The sequence below is a fragment of the Festucalex cinctus genome, chromosome 16, assembly GCF_051991245.1.
Source record: "Festucalex cinctus isolate MCC-2025b chromosome 16, RoL_Fcin_1.0, whole genome shotgun sequence".
Taxonomy (NCBI): domain Eukaryota; kingdom Metazoa; phylum Chordata; class Actinopteri; order Syngnathiformes; family Syngnathidae; genus Festucalex; species Festucalex cinctus.
In genome coordinates, this window is record NC_135426.1 from 14,670,895 (window position 1) to 14,695,186 (window position 24,292).

Consider the following 24,292-nt stretch of genomic DNA (forward strand, 5'->3'; position numbering starts at 1 on the left):
GGGCGAAAAGAAAGAGGGCTGAGGTGTTATTGTGTCTCGTGATGGTGGTGGCGATGACAGCGAGCAGGCGTGTGAGTGAGTTAGGTGCGTGGGCGGGTGAGGAGGGACATTAGTGGCGTGAATAAACCAAAAAATTAAATTAAAAAAATAAAAAGGGCCAAACACGGCTCAACTCAAAACCAGAAGGCTCATAAAAAAGGGGGCCAACCACAGAAAATCAATAAATAGGAGAAAAAAATAATAAGGCTCAAGGCACAGGGGAAGAGTTCAACAGAGCTGCACAAAACACCAAAAGGGGAGGAAATACTGATATGTAAAATAAATATGAAAAGGAGAATATACGATATATCAAGGCTTTAAAGTTTACGTTGGGGATGTTTGCCTACCTTCTTGGAAACCTGAACGAGAGATTTCTACAAAAACAAAAGAGGGATAAGAAAGAAAGAGAAAGAAACGTATGTATAAACGTGTGTATTAACGACACGCTGCCTTCTCAATAGCAAAACTTGCACTCAGAGCATCGGGAAGACATGGTGAAGAACGAAATCATGGCCTATGGATCGCTTTTTATCAATTATGTATGTTCAGACAGTATCAGACGCACAACGGCACACTAATGCTTTGGCTTTCATTGGCTTGAGTGCCACACAGTGGTCACGCTGGTCGAGGTGATCCTGAAAACAAACGCCATGTGAATACAGGAAGGACGCTGATAAAGAAACACACATTTTCCACAGTGAACAAAACAAGCTGGGCACACACATGCAAAACAAACGACCACGTGTGCAGTCGGCAGGCTGCCGTCTTGTAAATTTAGCAAAATCTTTTATATCCAAATTGGCCACTTTAATAATGTTTGTTTCCTGAAATTGATACAACTGGTCAGCGAGGTTATTATAGTTAAAGGACAGACATTTTGGTAAAAAAAATAAAATAAAATTGAAAAACAAAATAAAAATGCTTCTAAAACATGAAAAATAACTGGAGCTATGTCTTAAGTTTATAAAACTAAATATACTTGTACCAAAAATGTCCTTTGTTTATGCCTTTGTCAATATCAAACATGAGCTTCTTCATACATGTATCTGTTTTGATACTGTTTTACATCCATATAGAAGACGGATTGTGTATTGCACACAAAATTTAGTGAACTTTTATCTTCGACTTGACAATTGATAAATATTTTTTTTTAAATTACAAATCTTACTAAAAAAAAAAAAACGAAGCATTTTCAGGGAAAATTTAATAAACTTATCCTACTAATTAAAATTAAAAAATAATTAAAAATGAATTATAAAAAAACAAAACAAAAGTCAAAACCAAAAATAACCACAATGGAAAATCCAAAACTATTTTAACCCTGCTGGTCAGTTCCAAGGCAGTCTGCTCAGCTCGAGGTCTGAGAAGTGATGTATAGTAATGCCACCGCTTCCTCACTCTGCGGGAGCCTTGCAGCATTATATCACCTCCATATTGAAAGTCACAAGACATTATCGTTTACATATATTTGAGTACATTTTAGATACATTTGAGAACTAATAGTGGCTATTCAAACATAAAATTCATTAAATTCACCTGGAAAGGTTTGATTGCATATAAGGCTCATCCTGAAAATTTCACAGGATGCGATCATGTTAAACACCCGTGACCTAAAATCTGTCACCTCGACTTCCTTCCACTATGACAAGTTGTCATGTGTGTCAAGGTGTCCACGCCTGCAGTATTTATAGTTGCGGGGAAAGTGATCTCCGGTGTAACCATGGATACCGTCGCCACGGCGTTACAGTAGCTCTGAGTGGGAGGCCTCAAGACTGCCTGTGTGGCTGCACCTCCGCCCCCGCACACAGGCGGGACGATGTTGGATCGCTCCTTTGCCACAGTGCTTTCGTCGCTCAAGGACTTCCTTTGATTTAAACTTGCACTTCCTGTTCCATCCTCTTCTCCTACTTGGATAACAACAACATGGCTGCCAGGCTCACCGTTGCTCTTTTTCTTGTCTGGCTTGCTCAATTCTTTAATCCAGTCAACCGATATGTGATGCATAAAATGTAGCTTTTTTTCCCCTCAAAAACTGGTTGATTAAAACGTGTTTAATCATATTTTCTACATTAAAAGGTGGACATAAGATCAACTCAGAGGTTGTGCCTTGGCTACACAGTGCTTTGCTCTTCTGTACTCTCTCGTCACTGATTTGCTAGCTAATGTCACAAATGTCACCGACAGCTGATGCCATTTTGCATACTATCAATCTAATTATCTGGACCAGAGAATCACGTCAATCAAAATCTGCTTCCCTAATTGGCACCGTTGCGGGGCCTCGGAATTAACCGGCTCGGACTCGAAGTGTGCCGAAGTGCGCCAGAAGTGGAGTCAAACTGTGCCAGACTCAGACGCAAACCCACAATAACTCCTCGGTCACCGCTGCGTGGAGCAAAATTAGAGAGAAGACCCAGCTGCTCGGATGGCTCTCCCTTCCAACACATCAGCAAGTGACCGGCAAGAGAGGAGAGGAGATGACATCGACGTACAGTAGGTGGTTCCTCGGGGGAAACGAGCACATTAAATGACATGTAACATAAACCTAGTTATTTTCTGCTCAGTCTGAAACCTCAAAGGGCCCAAAAAAGGCTCAAGCTGCACTTCAAGGAAGCGGCTACTATCGCGACGGCTTTCCACTCGCTACGAGGTTTATTTCTGTCATGCTCATCCACACGAGGAGAATTTTGGATCTCCTCTCATCTTCTGCCACGTCTCCTACATCCTTACTTTTTTACCATTCCGACCTTCTTGTTTTCCATTTTAACAAGATTCTCTTTAGCGCCACTCACCTGCGTACAAACTTTGACGTGAACTTGCTGAAAATCCCCGTGGCGCCGTGCGTCCTGCGGGCCTGGCTGTTGCCGTGGGACAGCGACGGGGAAGCGGGCCCGCCGGGGTAAGCCGAGCCCTGCTGGTCGCGGGCCCCCCGCTGCTGGCCCGCGTGGAACGTGCTGCGGATGCCCACCCCCCGGGAGAAGTTGGTGCGGTCCGTCACCGCGGCGCTGCTGATGTTGTGGGCTGACGGGGAGGCGCCGGGCGCCCGCTGAGGTGGGGCGCTGCAGGAGAAAGTGGAGGGAGGAGTTGGTGAATCATTGAAAATGTGTTTTTCAATCGCCTGAGTAATCCCATGCAAAATCGTAATTCACCATTTACAAATTGCAGTGATTGTGAAAAACCTGAGTTGTAATGTGCATTTTAATGAGGAAAAATAGCACAGCATAATACTGCACTTTGTAAATACTGTTATAATTATTGCACAGCTTGCATTCAATCCGTATCACAACAAAGATGCTATTTAGCGCAAGCATTAAACGAATGGACTGAAGGGCTAAATTATGGTTGTTTTGAATTCATCCATCCATTTTCATGACCGCTTAATCCTCACAAGGGAGCCTATTCCAGCTAGCTTCGGGCAGTAGGTGGCGTACAACCTGAACTGGTTGCCAGCCCATCGCAGGGCACACATAGACGAACAACCATCACACTCACAATCACACCTAGGGACAAGTCAGAGCGCCCAATTAACCTGCCATGCATGTCTTTCGGAACGTGGGAGGAGACCGGAGCACCCGGAGAAGACCCACGCAGGCACGGTGAGAACATGCAAAATCCACCCAGGAAGGCCGAAGCTCGGACTCGATCTCACGCCTCAGCATTGGGAGGCGGACGCGCTAACCAGTCACCCACCGTGTCACCCACCTGTTTTGAATTCAAATGGTGTAATTCTCTTTGTTTTATGTTGAGTTTGGCAGTAAACCTTAACTGTGAGTGGCAATACGCAGCTTGATGCCTCTTTTGATGAATAGTTCACTATTTGCTGAAGTGTTGCTTATTGTGAAGAGAGTTGAGTCACTGCCACCATTGTGAATCAAGTTCCTCGTAAAAACTACAGTGGTATAAAATGACGTAAATGATTGTCTTACACTTTGAAGTGCAATATAAATGAAATTGAATTGAGTTTATGGGCGCTTTCTTTTTGTTCCATCTGCTCTCAGGTTTTCTTAATTTGTCTCCTTTAACTCACTTGACCCACTTACCTGCCTGTTTGGTCGACAGGATTAAAAAACAACAACAACAATAATAATGTGTTGGTCATCCCTACATTCAACCATCATAAAATCAAATAATCCATCTGGACTTCTTGACATCACTGCAAACTCGCTTCTCACTTGCATTTTGTCAAATATACAACATCCAAGTCTACCGCAAATGCTCATTTTCAGCAGTCCACAACAGAGAAATGCAAGCACAAACCAAAAGTGCACACAAAACCGGGAAAGGAAAAAAAAAAAACCTTTGGAGAGGGGTCAAAATGTGTTTGAAAGGTAAAAGCGGTTTGAGGACAGCGTGTTAGTGGGTAAAAAGTAACTATTCCGCTACATGTCAGAGCAATACCTTCTCTCCAGCGTTCCCAACCAGGTTCTGAACAGCCCGAGCTCATTGCTGAGGAACGCATGCAACATAATGAGACTTCAACGTGAAGCAGACAAATGCCACAAAGAGCTACGTTGGGCCACCTTGACATGTGCTCTGTGTGCTTCTGTTATTGAAATGCTGGAAATGTCCTGCTAACTGGTAGAATATTGAGAAAATATTCAGGAAATATCAAAGTGGCCTACAAATGGACTAAAAAGCAAGCCAAGAATCCAACAGCAAAGCTTGCACACCAAACACATTATTGGTTTATCAATCAGACGTTCTGCAGTACATATTGCAGCCATGAGATGGAGACAAGCGTTTTCCAAGCTTCAAAGGTAAACCTTTGGCTGCAGCCTAAAAATAACTTCATGCATTTTGTCTAGTTTGTCCAGGCTTTCCCTTAGCAGCAAACAGGAGACTGAGATGCACTCAGCAGAAATCCTCATGTAAAAAGCTCCACAGCATTTCTAGATACAGCACCCACAATTAGACCTTAAAAAAAGAAGAATGAAAGTTCTCTTTGCTACCACAAAACTACCGCAATGACTGAGTTATGACCCTGAACCCGCACACATTTACAGTATGGCCCGTACAGTTTCACAGTTTCAAAGGTCATACCATTGAACACAGACCAGTAAATCTAAAACCCATTTTTATAGGCACAGGTCAAATTTGACCCAGAACAGTTCGACCGCACATAAATTGTGGAGCACCAGTACAATAGAATTTATAAATTGGGTCATTTTAAGACGACTCATCAAATTTCAGGGAATAACAAATGGCATTTAGGTTACTTTTGTTGCTCTTAAACATCAAAAAGAGTCGAATTTGCCCAAAACTATACGAGGGTTTTCTAAGTTAAAAAAGCAAAAAAATAAAAAATAAAATAAAACAGGCACACAATGGGATTGTAGTTGAGCAATAATCAAGGTTATTTTAGTTCACAAAAACTAACATTTTCGTGAACAAAACAAAATTAAAAATGCTTTTTAAAAAAATGAAAACTAACTGAAGCTCCATCTTAAGGTTATAAAACTAACTTGAACTACAATCAGGAAAAAGAAATTAGAATAATACAAAATTACAAACCATTTCAAGCTATTTTAATAAAAAAATTCTATACTGTATTAAGATATTTCGGTCTTTCCTTACAATTATGTTGTTTTTTTTTTTGGGGGGGGGGGGGGGGGATATTTTATGCATCAAAAGTATATACAGTATCAAGCTAAAACTAATACATAAACTAATAAAAATTCAACTAAAACAAAGCATTTTTTAAATAATTAAAACTAGCAAAATTAATGTAAAAAGAAATTAAAACTGAATTTAAAAATATCAAATCCCAAAATGAATTAAAACTTCACTTTAATAAAAATCCACTAACTAACCCTGCCCAAAACAACATTCCTCTCCATAAACTGCGTTTGCGAGTGAAAAGCCGAGCCAGCTGTGGATGTGTGTGTGACCTTTGGATGAGAGACTTGCCTGGGTCGTGGTGCATGCAGGTCAGAGGGGCATGGATGATTGGAGGAGGACAAGGACTTGTGGTGGCGGGGACGCGAGGATGAGGAGGAGAGGACGGCGGCGGCTGAGGCAGTGGAGGCGCGGGAACCCGGAGTGTTTAGGCTGGGAGGGCCGAGGTGAGGACAAGATACACACAGAAACACACACACACACACACACACAGAATTGTGTGTGGGTGGGCAGGGCAGTGAGGTGGTGAATGGTTAGAGGCAGCACATATTAAAACACATGAAATGAGCGCTAGGGAGGGGTAAAGGTAGAGACTTGAGAAAACAGCAAGGAGCCATTTGAGCACTTTAGTCAATATGCCACGGTATGGACAATCACAGGCATATATTCTTTATCCTCCTACAGTAGTAGTATAAGTATTCTTCTTCGTTGACTGTATTATACTGCCGCATCGCCCACACATTCTTCTAAAGTCATAAAACAATCGTCACCCCCACCTATTTTTTGTTTTTCTATCGCTTTTAAATCTCACCTCGTCTTCCTGTCAATATGAGAAAAACAGACGCGGTCAAAAAGAGGAAAGCCATATCTCCTTTTAAAATATCGTGTACTCCTTAGCACCTTTCAAAAGGGCACTTTTGACCTTGACACCCCCAATTCCTCTCTCTTGGGATTAATCATATCGGCCTACCACGTCGCTTCTTACATTTTTATCAAAAGCGGTCATATATAATCTCCTTCTTGGGGGTCCCTCCCCCTAGAGGTTTATCATGCTCGATTCATTTCCATCGTGCTGCACAGACATACAGACGCACACCCCCTCACCAGCCATTTCCTTCCCCCCGCCCCACCCTCCCCCCATATTGCACACACAGGCACACAGGCACACTTCTCTCTTTTTGAAATCCTAACCCTAACCCTTATTTTTATCGTTTTCCTTTCATACGTCATCAAAAAAGTCTTTGATCGTGACCTATTGACCCCCGATCGATCATTTTTATCATTCCCTTTCATCCTACGTCATACAAGGCCTTTGATCGTGACCTCTTGACCCCCGATCGATCATTTTTATCATTTCATCCTACGTCATCAAAGGACATCAAAGCGAATGAGGCCATAAATCAAATTTTGATCGCGACGGACTAAAATGGCATTGCCTCCCTCTCTCATGGTGTTTTTTTTAAATATAAATATTGCGCACAAGTAATACACTTAAAAAAAAAAAAACTAATACTAATACTGAAACTAACAAACTAAACTAAAACTAATTATTTTTTTGACCACCCTGAAAACTAATAAAAACTAACTGAAATGAAAAATTCCAAAACTATAATAACCGTTACTGCCATATTACAAATAAACTGGTTTATATACTGTACCATTTTTCTATATATGCAAAAGCACAAATAAATTATTTGTGCAATTTTTAGGACTAAACACAATTTCTCTTCATAACATTATGTGGCCCTTGCGTCCTTCTGATTTTCTGTATGTGGCCCTCAAATGAAAAAGTTTGGACACCCCTGTTCTAGTAGTACATGAACAATAAAGCGCACTAGTAGGATCTAACAGCCTGCTACTGAAGTGCAGACAGATCGACAAAGAAGAGGCTAACTGCTAAAACTGTCATGATTTCAATAATTAATGATTAGCATAGAACACAATCATGAGTTGCCACCTTGCAACTAACGGCACAAATGTATTGTTTGGTTAAACGTGACCTTACAACCATGTTTAGGGGTGAATGTTCGTGTGTTATGGCGGCAACAGTACTTTTGTGTGTGCGTGGTCGTTTGTGTAAGCCTATTAAGAGGGACCGCGTCACGCCGCTAGGAGTTAATATTCCATCACAAGTCATTTTAATCTCCTTAGAGAGGGGATGGCGAGAACCCAAAGACAAGAAAGGGAGAAATAAAAGTGGGGAAAGGAAAAGGGCTCCGGTATGAATAAAAGAGCACCAAGCATGGGGCAGAAAGAAAAATAATAGGGGAGTCAGTAGAGGTTGGCAAGTACTGTATAAAAGCATTCATGACATAACTGAAAACCACAGTTGAAAAAAAAAGCAATGCTGTCTCAAATGACCACTGGAGGGTGAATAAATATACTCAGATTAAACTGAATCACTTCTCTTTTTGGTAGCGGGTCATTTGAGACTAATGATGAGCAAAACAATTCATGGGGCGGTAATGACAATCGAACACTACGTCAGAGGGGATGAGGGCGTCATGGTGAATGCTTATGACAAGTTACACAAAGCTTCGGCTGGGTTAAGCGTGAGTGGTGGGTACGTCTTTATGCTGCAGGTGTGGACGTGTGCAAAGTGTATTAAGTGCAAGTCCAACTCTTGACGATCAAAAGATCTGTGAGCTACTTTTAAGTGTGCCCACCAAATCCTACCACTGTTCCAACTGGATGGCCTCCAGCAAACCCACTTAGATAATCTGTAATCTACTGGAGGTTTTGGCCTAAATTCTCAGGAAAGCCTGATTTCCTCTTCCAGCAGGGCGGGATGGGGGCAAATCTGGAGTTGAGGGGGAGGGCTCCCTGAGCAAAGTGGCTGAGCTCGGGAGAGTACCAGCCAAGGTCTGTGACTGGGCCACAGAGTGTCGTTAGAGAGATCATCCTCACAAAATACTTCAGGCCACCAGTGATGAGAAAAACTAAGTGTGTACTTGTATGTTGCTTATGTGTACCTGTCCTTGCCATTCTGGATGCCCTGACCCAGTGTGGCTCTCTCAGTCAGAGGAGAATTCCGACTGCGACCAGTGCCAGTTGACAGGATGCTATTCTGAAAGGATAAATAAGAGGAATAACAATTAGGAATAAAAAAAAAAAAACTGGAATGATTTGTCAATTAACCACACTGGACTGAAAACAACAACAAGTGGCCATGCCAGAAAAACATTTAATCGTTTATCTCTGAGTCAATGTTCCGTTTTGTTATAGTCACATGGCTATTAATCAGATTAATTAGTAACTAACTTCCGTTTTGATCTTTGGAACGTAACATCAGATAAGATACAGCCAACGCCTGCATTTTCCAGATTTTACACAGCAAGTTTGTTGTCAAAGACGTAGAGCTAAACAATAATCTAATTGTGATGTTGTTTCCCCAAAACTTAATATTGCAACTGTGATTTAAAGTGGAAGTCAACCTTTATTTCTTGACAATACTGTTATATGTGACCTCTCTAGTCTCAACATGACATTCTGATTAATATTACATTTGTGGGATATGAGTTATGAAGCAAAATCCAGCCATTTTGCCACTTGCTGTCGACTGAAGATGACAACGTTGCTCAGGGCTCAGACAACGACCAATCACAACTGACCTGTTTTCTGAAGCTGAGCTGCGATTGGTTGTTACCTGAGCGCTGAGCAAGATTGATGTGATGTCATCTTCAGTCGACAGCAAGTGGCAAAATGGCCGCCCACAAGATGGATAAAAACGGCTGGATTTTGCTGCTTAATTCATATTCCACTAACACAATATCAACCAGAATACCATATTTAAACTAGTGGGGCTGCATATAACATATTATTGTCAAAAAAATAATAATCATAAACTTTAATATGTGACTGTTTTCAAAGTCCCTTTCCCGTGTACTTTTTTTTTTTTTTTTTTTTTTTTTTTTTTACAAACAAGCCAAAAACCTTAGCGAAAACAATATTATATTATATATGGATGATTTGGTCTTATAGCTTTTGTCTCATACAAAATAAAGGCAAATGAACCATAAATTAATATGAAAGACTATTTATCTTCTGAGAGTTGAAACTTCTTCAGCACTGAACTTATCGAGACACTATAAATAGAAATAGAAATCAAACAAAATATGAATTCAATTAACTGTTCAGCACTACAATAAAGCATTATTGTACACAAGTGAATGTGATAAAATTGTGGTGAAAAAGCACTGGCACTTACAGTGGAGGGCGTGGCGCTCTTTTTGCGGTCAGAGGGAACCAGAGGGCTAGCTGGCATCTTGGTAGTGGAGCTGCCTGACCCTTTCCTCCCAGAATCGTCTCCGCCAGTCCGGTTGTCTGCTTGCCCCCCTCTTTTTGAGTAGGAGGAGCCTGGAGAGGAGATATTGCAGTCAACATCGCCACACACCAAAATCCTTCGATCCTGCCAATGCCCTCGTTTTAAATATAATCCCAGCCCTTCACTATGTCACACGCCAGGCTCACCCTGGTCAGTAGCTCTGCGGTTTTGAGGCTTCTGGTTGGACGATACGCTACGCTGTACCTGGGAAAGACGGGAGGGACGTTGAGGTAGGTTGGGGATTCGGCTGAGCACTTGAGCATGCAGGTAAGTGTTTGTGGAAATGGTGATTATGACGCTGCCGTCATCTATGGCAGTGACTGGCCACAATGCAGAGGCTATTAGTTAATAATAGTTCCCATTGTACCTTGTGTGGCGGGGAGGGGGCATTTATGTTGCTTACATCACTTCCGGGCCGGGCCTTGATACCACCCTCATCCAGCTGTTAAAAAAAAAAAAAGACAGAAAATTAATGTAGATATTTAACAACAGTCTCAATGCAGACAATTCAGTGTCACATGTAGATCCACACCAAAAAATACATTTTAAAAAATGCCATAAAGTGTGTACCTCAGAGTTCCTATAATCCAGTAGCAGGTAGGTAGCCATCACGTCATTATACTTCTGATTCACCAGTGAGTCCTGGATCTCCTCCTGAGAGAATCCCATCTGCAGCATAATGTCTTCACATGCGCAGCATACATTTCGTTAGGATCTAAGATATAATCACCATCATGGGTACGGAGTGTTAATTACACACCTGTCCTCCTGGGGTCCTTATAATCTGGTTGGGGTTCGATGTAGGGTTTGAGCTCCTCGTCCTCATGTCCGACATTCATCCATCGGTCCCTCATTATCTGCTGCTGGGAGGAAAAAAAACAAAACAAACACCTTAGCAATGGAGACAACAGCAAAACATTTTTTAGGTGGATGTGTGTACCTCCAAGCTGCCTCTTTTGGAAGGGTTGAGGATGAGGAACTTCTTCAGCAAGTTCTCACAATCGGTGGACATATAGAACGGAATCCTGTATTTGCCACGCAGGACGCGCTCTCTCAACTCCTGGAGTTGGACAGGACAATACTTAAATACAGTGTTATTTTTCTTTTTTAAAAACATAGCAACAAATTGTGTACTAGTGTACATTAACCACCAGTCTGTTCAATAAATAGTAAGGCAAGTTAATGTCAGTGTTTCACAAAACCATACACAGCATGAGGCAGTGAAAAGGCAAACTTGCTAAATCCTTCACAGGAATGTTAATATCAACATCACATTTGGTATCAGATCGCCCACCCAAAATGTGTCTGTGCTTCCAGGATGTGCCATGTGGGTGCTGCCTGAATGCACAGCATGATGGCGTTAAGAAAAGCAATATGCGGGAAAAAAAAAAAAAAAACACGGCTTGATCACCTCTCTTCAAAATCTGATTCAAATAAATAACCGCTCTAGCTCAAACTGGTACAATCCACTTGGTAGAAGGAAAAGAAGCCAGAAAGACAAACGCTACAACCACCCACACTAAACAGACAGCCGCTTATGTAAGAAACAGATCCACACGCATATGGACTAGCCTGCCGGTCCTAACCTTGAGATTCTGTCCATCGAAAGGCAACGAGCCGCTGACGAGCGTGTAGAGGATGACCCCCAGACTCCACACGTCCACCTCGGGCCCATCGTACTTCTTGCCCTGGAACAGCTCGGGTGCGGCGTATGGCGGGGAGCCGCAGAACGTGTCCAGCTTGTTCCCCAGAGTGAACTCGTTGCTAAAGCCAAAGTCGGCGATCTTGATGTTCATGTCCGCGTCCAGGAGCAGGTTCTCTGCCTGCGGATAAAAAAAAAAATATTGGTCAGATTTGATTGATTTGAAGCCTTTTTGAGTGTGCGCGTGTGAAATAGCGGGTAATATGATGGAGTGCAATCACACAAGGTAGCACACAATGGGCAAACTCTGCGATGACACTTCCCCAAGCTTGGAGTTATTGAGCAAGTAGGCCCTGGTTGCCTAGCAACAGGTGCACTCTCCTTTTCACTTGCTCTAAATATTCTGTCCCTTCTGTGTGTATGATCACCAGGCTCGGGAGAGCTTGCTTGGAAACGATGGAGACAATGATGAGGGTAAAACTCAGATAACAGCTACAAAACATTTGCCATTATAGTGACGTTTATTGCTTTACTGTAACAAATAAAAATCCACACCGGTGTAAAAACTGATATTTTCAATTGCAACCCACTTAGAATTGGGATTAGCACAGGCCGGAACACATTACTAAAATGAGTTGTGGCTACGTTCCAAAAACCTTTTCTGGACTATAAAAGAAATTATTGACAGCATTAATGCAGTGACGAACAAGAGAGGCTTGGTCACCACTATTTCATAATCATGTTTGTGTGTGTGTTGTCACCTTGAGGTCTCTGTGTACTATACACTTCTGATGGCAATACTGCACTGCTGACACAATCTGGGGAGTGAGAAAGTGAGCAAGGGACAGAGAGCAGAGAGAGACTGGATGAATTATGCAACAAAGACAATTAGGAAGTAACTGTAAAGGTAACGCAAGGCTGCACGGTTGTTCTTTTTTGGGGCTTCTGTATTTTTAAAGTGCTTCCCCAGTGACATGAACTACTGTTTTGAATGCTGCTTTGTCTATAAGAGATTCAAATCAGAAATTTAAACTTTTTTTTTTTTTTTTTATATCGAGACTGCAGCATACCTGTCGGAATTTGGCACGGGCTTCTTTCTCCTTCATCCTGCCATGAGCCACCAAGTAATCAAACACCTCGCCTACAAGATGATCACACAATTAGGGTTCCATCCTGCTCTTTCAATTTAATAAAAAATAAAATCTAAATGTCACAAGCTCACCTCCACTCGCGTACTCCATTACTAAGTACAACGTTTTTTCGGTCTCGATCACCTCAAAGAGCTTAACTGATGGTGGAGGAGATGGCAGAAAGACGTTGGGTGAGTGGTCATTTCCGTTTTGTTTGATTGGAGGACATGACTGTCCTTTTTAGACTCACCTATGTTGGGGTGGTTCAACATCTTCATGATCCTCACCTCCCGGAAGAGCTGGCAAACAAGCCACACACAAGCTGGGTCAAACATTCATCGGACACAGGCGGCGCTCCTGACTAAATAAACACCATTTTGCGATTTGCCTGCCATTAGAAAGTCTGCATACGCCACATGTAGACTTGAGGTCCTTTATATTTGGGATGAATGATGTTAATTGCAATTTTTCTTCCTATCAATACTCTTCCCACACATTTTCTAACCAATGCATGGAATAAATTAATCTGTACAACAATAAACAACATCAGCAGTAGTACACATAAATAAAATGAGGCCAAATGAACAATGAATCAATATGAACGACAGTATCTGCTTCAAAAATTGTTAACTTACTAAACGCTTTGACTTGCAGTACTTTAAGGGCTCACTATCACAACCTCACAAAAATGAGCCATAAACATAAGTCAGTGAGTCATAAAAGATTGTAATAATGAAAACAAAACTGTGGCTTTATCAATTCACCGTTTCATTAAACAATGATAAGCAAACATGTGGACTTCAGTTCTTATAGAAATCAACCCAAAAATCTGATTTACATGTTCTATGCAGCCTCACTAGACTAAACATAGTATTCTAATTAATATCGTGTTTGTTAAGCAGCAAAATCCATCCGTTTTTAGACATCTCAGGGACGGCCATTTTGTCACTTGCTGTCAACTTAAAATGACAGCACAGCTACTCAGGGCTCGGGCAACGACCAATCACTGCTCACCTGTTTTCTGAAGCTGACTGTTTGTTACCTGTGCCCTGTCAAGTAATTGTTCAGCCGTAGTCTTTAATGTCATTGTTGAGACAAAATATTACAAGAATCAAATGGTAATATGACTTTTTGAAAAATATGTATCTGAACATGCTGATGGTTTTGTGCTAATCCACACAGTGGCAGTTATGTGGCAAGCACGGCCGTGGTTCTGCATTTCTGTTTGTCTTGATGCAAATACACACGGCGAGAGCGCGCTTGTGTGCGTGTGCGTGCAAGTGGACAGACCCCACCCAGCCACGATCAAAGGAAGTAATTGTAGCTTATTTCCTGTAATTAAAACTCACTGAAAAACTGGACTGCTGCAGAAAAGCAGGGTAAGGAAAAGTAGGAACGTGAGGGGACTGTTTTTTTGTTTTTTTTTTAACAATATGAACACATGTGGGGGGGTGTTGAGGACCCACCTTTTGCAAACTGGAGGAGTTGAGTTGCGTCTTATCAATGATTTTAACAGCCACCTAGGAAGGCAAAAATAAACACGAATTGCATCACTCACACAAGCAGCAAACTTGACACGAGTGCACCTCAGAGGACGAGCCAGTGGCACGTTGGCAAGCGACGCTTTAGTGAGGCGTACGACTTTGACGGTAACACAATGGCAGCAGGCATCGGTTGCATAACGGGGGCGGAATACAGACGCGCAAGGGTCAACGGCACAGTACGAAAACAGAGAGGGAGCGATGAAACCGAAACAAAAATAGATGGGAGGGATAGAAAGTGTGAAGTGCAACACTTGATTCAAAAATAGTTTGGTAATAACATGCAGCAGAACAAAGGACTGAAGACAATTGAGGCCTTTCTTTCGCTTTTCTTTCTTGTGGTGCTCATTTGAGTCCTTCGCGCACTCTGTCTCGCCCTTGTTTTTCCACTGTGTGTGTGCTGGCGAGTCACATGGAGCGTTATCAGGGTGTCAGGCAGAGAGCTGTCACACATTGACAGAGTCTGCCCACGTCCCTTCCTAACCAACGTGTTGACTTGGTCCAAAGAAGGAGCCCCGGCTTCGCCGCTCTCCCCCTTAAAGCGATACACCGCTAGGGTTACGTCACAAGTGGCTATCGCGGCGTTTCTCCGTAGTGGAAGAAAATGGTGAGCTAAAATTAAATTTAACATATTGCAGTATAAGATAAAGACAAACACAAAAAAAAAAAAAACGTGCTGATATATTTTCGAGATTAATCATAAGAAGAATTCTGCCAAATATCAGAATCGGCCTCACACAATCCATATAGCGGTCGGACCCCAATTCTGACAATCAGCAACCCCACTTTCAACTAGCGATAGACCGATATGTTTTTTCAGAGCCGATACCGATGCCAATGATTAGTAGTCAAGGAGGCTGATAATCGATATTTGAAGTCGATATTCATTTTCAGTAAAAAGGGGGAAATTATTGGCGTCAATTTTTTATTTTTTTTAAATACAACAGTCAATCTTGACTTTGTTGTAATGTCTTAAAGCATTAATGCTTATTGAACAAGTTTTTTAGTTTTTTTAATCTGAGACAATATACTTAATTTTAAATTTCTTAAAAAAAAATGTTCAGGGACCTGCCAAGTACGATGGCGTATTAGGGCCACGTAGAAATATATATATTTTTTTTAGAGGGCGGGAGCAATATGACGAGAAAAAAGTGGCAAATTTGCCACTTTTTTTCTCATTGCGCGGCTGTTTGTATCAAGTGTCGTGCCGGCAGAAAGGAAACGCATGTGTCACGTGACACAAGTCACAGTTTGCAAAATGTCTCCGGTGGAAGAATTGCTTAAAATTTACTTTTCGGTCTGGTTTCAAAGAGGGGATACTAATTGCTTTAGCTTGCTTTAACAATATCATAGTTGCCAGTTTATAAAGTGGCAAATTTGCCACTTTTTTCTCTTCATGTTAAAAAGTGGCAAATTTGCCACTTTTTTTTCTCATCATATTGCCCCCGCCCTCTAAAAAAAAAATATATATATATATATATATATATTTCTACGTAGCCCTAATACGCTGTCGTACCCAAAGTTATCAGTACGTCTTAAAAACTTAAATGGAAACTTTGAGTAAATATCATAGCTGTTTTTCCAAAATTTAAGAAAAAAAAAACCTGAAATCTTAAACTTTCACCTTTCTATGTTTTAATGTCGAACAAAAAAAGGTTCAGAAGGTTCCCAGGCTCAGCACTGCAGCATCACTTATAAAGTTGAAAATTGAAATAAATAGTTCCCTGAGATTACAATGGTTTTAGCTTTACCTATTATCGGCCGATACTGATATTTGTCAAAATGTCCAATATCGGTCTATCCCTACTTTCAACCCAGAGTGATATTTCAGCATGGTGTGTGTGCAGCACACACATCTACCTCCTTTCCGGTGAGGACGTGGCGAGCCAGTTTGACCTTGGCAAAGTTGCCCTTGCCGATGGTTTTCAGCAACCGGTAGTTGCCGATGTGCGGCTGCTCGTCGGACGTGGTCGTCGCGATGGAGTTCCGACATCGCGACATGCTGGAGCGGCCAGACGACGACTTGGAGTCCTGACAAGAAATCAGAAAACAAATGTTATACATACTGTAGCTTCCTGCTGTGTCATATAATGTCCCTTTTATCCAAAACATTTTGTGAGTGTGAACATGACCCAGAATAAAATTCCTTTCTTGTTAAATGTAAAAACAAAAACAAAAAAAAAAGACTATGCAGGAATTAAAAGTCACTATTTGGCAACAATCCACTAACTGATGTTGCCAAAAAGTAACCAGGCAATGCAGCTCAGAGTGAAAATACAACAGGCAGGCCAAGGCTGACGTTTCCTGTTGCTGCTCCTGCCTTTCCCGTGGTTAACGTTTAACATACAATATACATCCTCTGATGAGCCATTAATCCCGGGATCGGGAAACCCCGACACACACACACACACACACAAGCGCAGAAACACAAGTCTTCACACATCCAATGCGCACAAAGGCACGCATGCACGGACAAGCATAGGGCGGGCACGGAGAGTGGCACATATCACACACCAAATTTTTAAATCGCACTGTTGGCACTGTCCTGACCTCCCCTTTCCACACCAACTTGTGATTTTATTTGTGCTATCATCTCGCAACAAATTACAGGCTCGCTCGGTGTTGCGAATAAGCCGCAGACCGCAAGTGAGATCTTCCTTTCAAAGTTACCACACTTTTAGGGCCCTGGGAACCCGGGATAACCATGATTACTTCATTGTGCTTCCTTGCTCCAAATAGAATGTGTGTGCGTCTCCCGTTTAAGAGGCTCCATCCCCATGCTGAGTGCGCAAACAAAGCAGAATAGGAGCGCTACATCTTCGGCGGTTGCATCAATCCCAAAGCCGAGCGTAGATCCTTATGTGGTCGTGTGTGAGGGCGGAGCAAATGATTTTTATTTTTGGATGGTGAGGGCGAGGGAGTAGGAGACAATGTCATCGTGAACACGACTGGAACACAAAGAGAGACGAAGCCGAGCCCAGTCTCTTGTTTTGATGCTTATTCCGATCACTGCACGGACTGTACGGTAAATAGCAAAGGGGGACTCGTAAATCAAGGAAGCACCCCAGCGATCGCAGTGCTGGATTTACCACAGCAGAATGACAACAGCTGCATTGACAGCGAGACTCGACTGTAGTGACGTATGACAATGACACGTGAAGCCAGCATATTCAAGAAATTATTCATCCATTTAACTACCCAAATTCTTCTGCAGGTTATCAACTGCATGATTGCTAAACCGCAGATCTGACTTTTTGAAAGCATTTATAAAATTTCGAAATAAAATTGGGTCATGTGAGGAAATAACAGATGACGCTGTGGCACTTTTGCAGTGAATAATTCATTTTTCACTCAATGGGAAGCGGCGATAGAGCACTAAACAGTACTTTCTTCAGTTCTTTAGTCATGTTTCATGCCGGGACTATTTTTACACCGATTCTTCCTTCATTTTTGGGCAGCTGCAGGCGAGGCATAACCCCCACCACCCCCTGCAGTGCACACACTCAAACAAATACACATACACATCTTGTGACGTGTCGTTTTTTGTTTTTTGGCTACACATGAAGCATACACTATGTGACTTCAAAAAGCTGTAACTACAATGCAATTATATTGTAAAACTGTGATATGTGAAGTTATCATATCAAACAATTGCCACACTACCTGTAAAATACAGATTTTCAAATGTAAAAAGATATGATTTAAGTCAAGTCGAGCTTTGTGAATATCAAGTCAAACTCAAGCTGAGTCTTTCATAATTGTTAGCCAGGCGAGTCCCACATCCAAGAGGGGTCAGGCCAGGCTAACTGAACATGCACTACTGATTCCTTCTGCATTGTCAACCTGGAGTTGAGACTTGTGAGATTCTTTACTTGCAATTTGAGCATGTGGACATGCAATTTTTGCTCATATAATCCGTGACGTGAAGTCGTATTTGATACACATCATGGAAATGTACAAGAAATCCTAGCTCTGACATGCACACAATATATGCCGAAAGAAGCTGTGCAAACACTGGCGGTTGACTTTATCATGTCAGTGTCGCAGTCGGTGTCAGTTTGGTGTGAATTGGCTTTTGAAGTGGATTACCCCAAGATGAGAGTATCCATCCATCCATCACTCTATCAGTGACATAAATATAAAACAAACAAACAATACTATCATTTATTGTGTTATTGTGACAGGCCTACGGAAGAGATTTGCACTCTACGAACCAATCACCTTAACTCTTGTGGATGACATCATTGTATCTGCCTCAGGCAGTGACAGTGGCTTCAAGCCAGGAACCACAGAGCAGTTGGAGCTGCTTAAAAAGTGATTTGGACTTTGTTCAGTTTTAAAAAGTCAGCTAGGGAAAAGAAAAACTCCATTCAGAAGATGTGTCAAGTGACATAGTGAAAACGGGAAAATGTTCCTTCCTACAATATCAAACATGTTTGACTCAAATGCCCACTCTATTGCGCAAGATTTTTTGGAGTCTCGTCGCTATGATAAAAAGACTAAGACAACATATAGATACGCTTATATGACAACATGGTTCTTTTCCAAACAATATGATATAAAACTCTTGATCCACGATATGCAGTTCCGAGATACTACGCTAAGTAGTAGTCTGCTTTGCTCACTCCAGTCAGATGACCATCGCCAAATAGCTACAAAAATACAGTTGGAAAAGTTGGATGAAATTACAAGCTTGTTTTTTTGTTTTTTTGTTTGTTTGTTTAATAATACAATTAGTTACCGGTACATTAATTTTGGTTGCACTGTGAGCTTACATGGCTCTATCTAGATTGGAGATAAAATCTCTGGGAGTTGGATGGGCCGTGACGCAGTTCTGCCATTTTAAAGGTGACAGGTTCCTTTCATTTTAGTTTTGGTGCTGTATCGTTTATAGTCATACTGTGTATCATGTTTTCTTCCTGTATTATTTATTTTGCGTGCTCATGCCCCTCTAAAATAGCTCAACAGCCTCCTAAAGGGCTCCCATTAAAGTTTAACGGTTGACACTCGGAGGATGTTTTAATTTTTAGGCCAAATTTAGGCCACATCGCCAATTTGCATGACTATTTAGCTGGCCAATCATGCGCGTTAATAACAAAAACAACATTGGGCCACTTTTTTTTTTCTCCATGGCAACCGTAGAGGCACAAAGGCGTCACGGCGGAGAGGAAAGTCCACGCTTCTCCAAAGGCAGGTCAACAGTGTGCAGCCACACCTTATCATATCACTTCCACTTAACTGGAAAGGCTTGTTTTACGCTGCACTCTCTTTTAGACAATCCTATACACACACACGCACAAATGCAGAGCACAGGGCCCGCGCCTCACTGCAGCACCTGTTCATGCGGCGATTAATAGGGCTGCTGACACAGCTCATTCAATTAAAATGTCATTCCAGTCAAGTGAAACACAAACTGAGTGTGTATCTGAAGGAGGGCTACTGTGTGCGATGGTGAGAACAAATCTGAATGTGCATGTGTGCGTCTGTGTGAGGCAGGTTCTCTGTTGCTAGGACCCCAGCTAGCTACGTCCATCTCTCTCTCTCTCAGCTCTTCTGCCTAGCGACTGCGTTGGTAAAGGAGTAAAGGCGGAATTTACGGTTTCCTGGGCGGAACGACGGCCTGTTCGTTACGTATCGTCATGCTCGTGCGATGACTCATTCAACGGGAGCATGAATGAGGAGAGGTGCAACAGGGAAGAAGAGGCAAATGCGCCAGCGGCCAGTGACAAACTTTTGCTGTAATCTGATTGGCAACTAGGGCCGTATCCAACAAATCCATCTTCCACATCAAAATCATATGAAATGTCAATCTGATTTTTGTTGTTTTAGTATATATTATTATTATTTTATTTATTTTTTAATTGACCAATGAAAAGGGCAAAGGGTCATTTTTCAAAAAAAGTAGGTACGACTTTCGACTGAAACTTAGACATTGGGATGACACTGTGGACGGACCTTCTCGAAACACTGAGATGAAAGATGACGTGAGCGGCAGACCTGTATTTCGAGCTCTGGTGGCCTCTTTCAGGAGACACTGGAGAACATTGTCAAACAGGAAATACCGTATTTCCTCACACACGGACACTAAATACTAAACGGTTGAGCTCACCTGAACTTGGTTGCCAACTGTGTTACTAGCCAAAATGGCAGCACCAAACAATGGCAGAGTCACAACAGTTGGCCCAATATGTCCCCTCAGGCACTAGTGTGGAAATGCAGCAATTTTTCTATAAACCCTGACAATGTTTCAATTGATCAATGCCATTTTATAAAGCAATTATTGCTACATTCTACGTATCCAGCCTAAAAAAACAGACTTTTAAATGGATGTGGAAATTTTCAGGCAAAATTGGGTCATCTAGTGAGCATAGTGTTGGTTGTTCAAATCCTGGTTCGAATACCAGATCTGGACAATAAAATTCTAAATTAGCACGTGAACTTGTAATTTTCTTTTCGTGAGAACTGCTATGACAAAACTGGAATCCAAAAAAAGTATTATTCAGCAACAGGTATCAAACTGAAGGTATCAGTCGTGGTACCGGTATCGAACATTTGTGTTTAGCCATTCTTTAATCTAGTAGCTGGGGCTTCCTCATCATTGGATGGTTTTCAAAGCTCTGCTTTTACCTTTGTTGCCCTTGAATCAAATGAACTTTTGAATGGCCGCAGCAACATGCCCTATTCGCAAGGAATCTTGGTCTTTGTAGTACAGGAACTACTTGCATACGTGGCGCCATCCCACTCGCTAAACGAACCTCACTTGAATACATTGATTTCTCTGCGGCGTTTTCATGTTATTTTCCATCTCTATGGCGAAAATGCGTTGTGGGCTTTCGGGGTGCAACCCACCAGAAATACTCAAGCAGAGGTAAACCAACGTGACAACGCTACAAAGAACCACACTTTTGGAGCGGGGAGGAAACCGACTACTTTATCAAGCATGGTGAGTGACATAAATATTTCCCAAAAATATTAGAAATTGACTAAGGCAATTTTTGACTACTTGAGTTGCCATTCTAAGGACTGTGTATGTATGGCTCTAAAAGATGGGGCTTGGCCAGGTGAGTGACGTGGGTGTCAGTGAATGAGTGGCTTTTAGCTTTTTCATCTTGAATGACGGGTGTTGTGGCCATTGGCAGCTTGTGTGGAAATGTACTTATTACGTGTTACACAGCGATATGATGTGCATTGGTGGCTGTGTGTATGTGCATTACAACACAGTCCAACAAGCTAAATTTGGCTATATTAAATTGGCTAACATTGATATGTTTGCGATTGTAGACGTGTTAATTTTACATTTTAGCAAATGACTAAAAGGAATCATTTGTTACAATAGAATAGGATTAACATAAGGTCAACGACTCAGCACAAACTAAAAAGCCTGGTCTCGCTTCGCAGAAGTTAAAAATATCTCTATTTATGGAGACCACTAAAGTTTGGAGACCACCCAAAAAAAAAAAAAACTCTTGCGTTCTTGGTGTATTTTGAGACCTGACGCCTTTCTATACATGGCCTTTATGAGATAGTAACATACTTTTATTGTTGTGTGGCAATAGAAAAGAATTGGACTGAAAGGATGGTTACAGACAGCAAACAAATGACCATAAACGCGACTTCATTCAACAATATTTGGTCTTACAATACTATTACTTGAGAGTGGAAGGATACATGTATTGGGGTCGGGGCTCTGCCTGTTGTCGTCACACAGAAGATTTTAGCTAAAGGGCAAAAGTGTGTTGCCCTCAAGCCACACGGCCACTATGTAAACAAAAACTGTGCAGCTCAACATCTGGCTACGAACACCGTGGATAGATATGGTTTTGCACTACACCAAATTCATTTGAATATGAGTGCAGTCCGGAAGAAGCTTCCAGCTACATTCAAACTGATTCTCACATGACAAATGTCAGAGTTTTCTGTTTCGGCCAAGAATTTTCATTTCGGTGCATCTTTACAGCTATGTTATGTATATCATTGCTGTCCTATGAAAAACATGTTCATTACTTCATTTTTGTCTTTTTTTTAAATGACAAAAATGAACGTGTTTTTCACAGGACAGCGACAATATCATTATTATTATTATTCGTGTATGTGACTGTTTCTGTATTTGGTAAGCTTCCCAATGAAAAAAAATGATAGAGATATGGGGAGTTGTGAAAGTTTGAAACACGGTTTCAACCCCTTTCGTTTTTGTGTTAAGAGGTTAGACAGAAATGATGTAAAGACTCAGAACTTTATAAGTATGTCACAGGAAAATTATACTTTTATCAGTGAAATTAGTTACAAAGCAGTTGATGTGCATAGTGGCATTTTCCTAAGAAGACAAGCTATGTTGCATTTGCATAAAAGTGAAAGATCAGTGGAATGCTACAGATGAAACTGTGCAATTGTGATATGGCTATATTACTTTTGTATATTACGTGATGATCTTACCTGCCCAGAGGAATTTTCGATGACTTGCACCAGTGGGGTCCTTGTTGACATTTTGGCTTGACTTGAAGAGGGTTGTTGTTGTTCCAAAAAGGCGCAAGGGAGCAGTAACCCAAAAGAATGACTCTTCAGTGGCTTTTATACATTTAAACTCGATGTTGGTACAAAATGAAAAAAGGGCCCCAGTGCTAGCCCGCTAGCAACACGTCAGATAGCCCGTGAATCAACAAGTTGGATCCCACATCGGCGGCTAGTAGTTAGCTCGCTAGCTCAACCGCACGTCCCATGTTTGTTGACACAAAAAAATAAAAATAAACAATGCCACTATGAGGAGTTCGTGGTTATTGATACCATTCAAAAGAGTCACTGGTGGGGAAGGAATAAAAGGCTGGCTAATGGAGAGGCATTAAAAATACAAGTAACTAGATGGCTAGCATGCTAAAATCAGCACGACGCCGAGTTAAATAGACAAGCGGCCGCCGTTTGTTTCCTTATAACAAAGTGTTCACCAGGCCTCGTTTTATCGTTTTTTTTGTTCCACAAATAGCTCCTTCAGAAAAAAAGCAGGTCGAAAAAAAAAACTTCCAGGCCAAAGTTATTCCCGGCGAGGTCCCCGTCCCGACCTTGCCAACTCGCACGAAACAATCGTCCTCGGCGAGATATCCAGGGTGGGGTATCCAAAGAATAAAATCGCCACCACGGAAAATGGTAACATGGCCCAGTTGAGAATTTAGTATTCGGATTTTTTTTTTTTTTTTTTTTTAGCCCATCGAACTAACCCGACTTTCCGTCAAGGCGGAGCTAACTGGGCTAATTCGCTAGCCGCTAGTGCTCAAGCGACAGCGGTGGAGGAGGAGGAGGAGGAGGAGGAAGAAGAAGAAGAAGAAGAAGAGGAGGAGGAGGAGGAGGAGGAGAAGGAGGAGGAGGAGGAGGCTGGTGCCACACAAGCGAGCCACCAAAGTCCAAAATCCACGAAAGACAGTGGCGTCCTGACGCCTCGGACGTTCATAGGAATAATAAGGTCGTTCACCAGAACCGCACTGCACTGCGGTATGGCCGATATGTATATACCCAACCAAGCCCCAGCAGTACCCGATGACGATGACGATCCACCAGCAGCTCGGCCGCCCGGAGGTGCGAATCAGGTCGTACGATCCATAATCGATGAAAGTGCGGCTTCCAGGCTTTAGGGGGGAAGCGACGAGCTGCGACCGAACGTCGTCTAAGCGCGGCAGACAGCCCTCATACCGGAACAAGCTCACGGCAACATGGCTGCTTGCACCACCGAGAGACAACCGGAGAGGGAGGGTGGAGGAACGGGGGAGGGAGCGATCGAGCGAGTTCGGCTTTCCTCGGCTCCTTTCGGGAAGCCCATCGGCGACTGCTCCTGTATAAAATATTATTACAGATTTATTTTGTTCCATTTTTCTCAATGACCTGCCATTATTCACAGTACATGTAAAAATATAAATAAGTTCATTTAAAATGTGTACAATGCCTACGTTCAGCCCATCTTGGATTACGCCATACAGCGGTAGTACAACAGAATTCTGTTTTATATAAAATCCACAAT

General features: G+C 42.0%; 1 protein-coding gene across 9 annotated transcripts in view; it reads right to left on the reverse strand.

Annotated features, from left to right (window-relative positions):
* mark2b (MAP/microtubule affinity-regulating kinase 2b) overlaps positions 1–24,025 on the reverse strand; it is a 29,801-nt gene extending 5,776 nt beyond the window's left edge. For 3 of the 9 annotated variants that reach the window (XM_077500480.1, XM_077500477.1, XM_077500475.1), the window contains exons 1-18: positions 22,723–24,025; positions 16,150–16,320; positions 14,215–14,268; positions 12,999–13,047; positions 12,841–12,906; positions 12,689–12,759; positions 12,380–12,436; positions 11,563–11,799; positions 10,917–11,036; positions 10,737–10,839; positions 10,547–10,659; positions 10,344–10,418; positions 10,123–10,180; positions 9,860–10,008; positions 8,625–8,719; positions 5,944–6,084; positions 2,829–3,095; positions 387–413 (exon numbers count right to left, since the gene is read on the reverse strand). In XM_077500480.1, coding sequence (XP_077356606.1) covers positions 387–413; positions 2,829–3,095; positions 5,944–6,084; positions 8,625–8,719; positions 9,860–10,008; positions 10,123–10,180; positions 10,344–10,418; positions 10,547–10,659; positions 10,737–10,839; positions 10,917–11,036; positions 11,563–11,799; positions 12,380–12,436; positions 12,689–12,759; positions 12,841–12,906; positions 12,999–13,047; positions 14,215–14,268; positions 16,150–16,320; positions 22,723–22,773 — 1,904 coding nt within the window. In that variant the 5' untranslated portion in view covers positions 22,774–24,025. The remainder of the gene's footprint in view (positions 1–386; positions 414–2,828; positions 3,096–5,943; positions 6,085–8,624; positions 8,720–9,859; positions 10,009–10,122; positions 10,181–10,343; positions 10,419–10,546; positions 10,660–10,736; positions 10,840–10,916; positions 11,037–11,562; positions 11,800–12,379; positions 12,437–12,688; positions 12,760–12,840; positions 12,907–12,998; positions 13,048–14,214; positions 14,269–16,149; positions 16,321–22,722) is intronic. The other 6 variants (XM_077500482.1, XM_077500476.1, XM_077500478.1 and 3 more) reach the window with 6 other exon arrangements.
* Between the last annotated feature and the right edge of the window lie 267 nt (positions 24,026–24,292).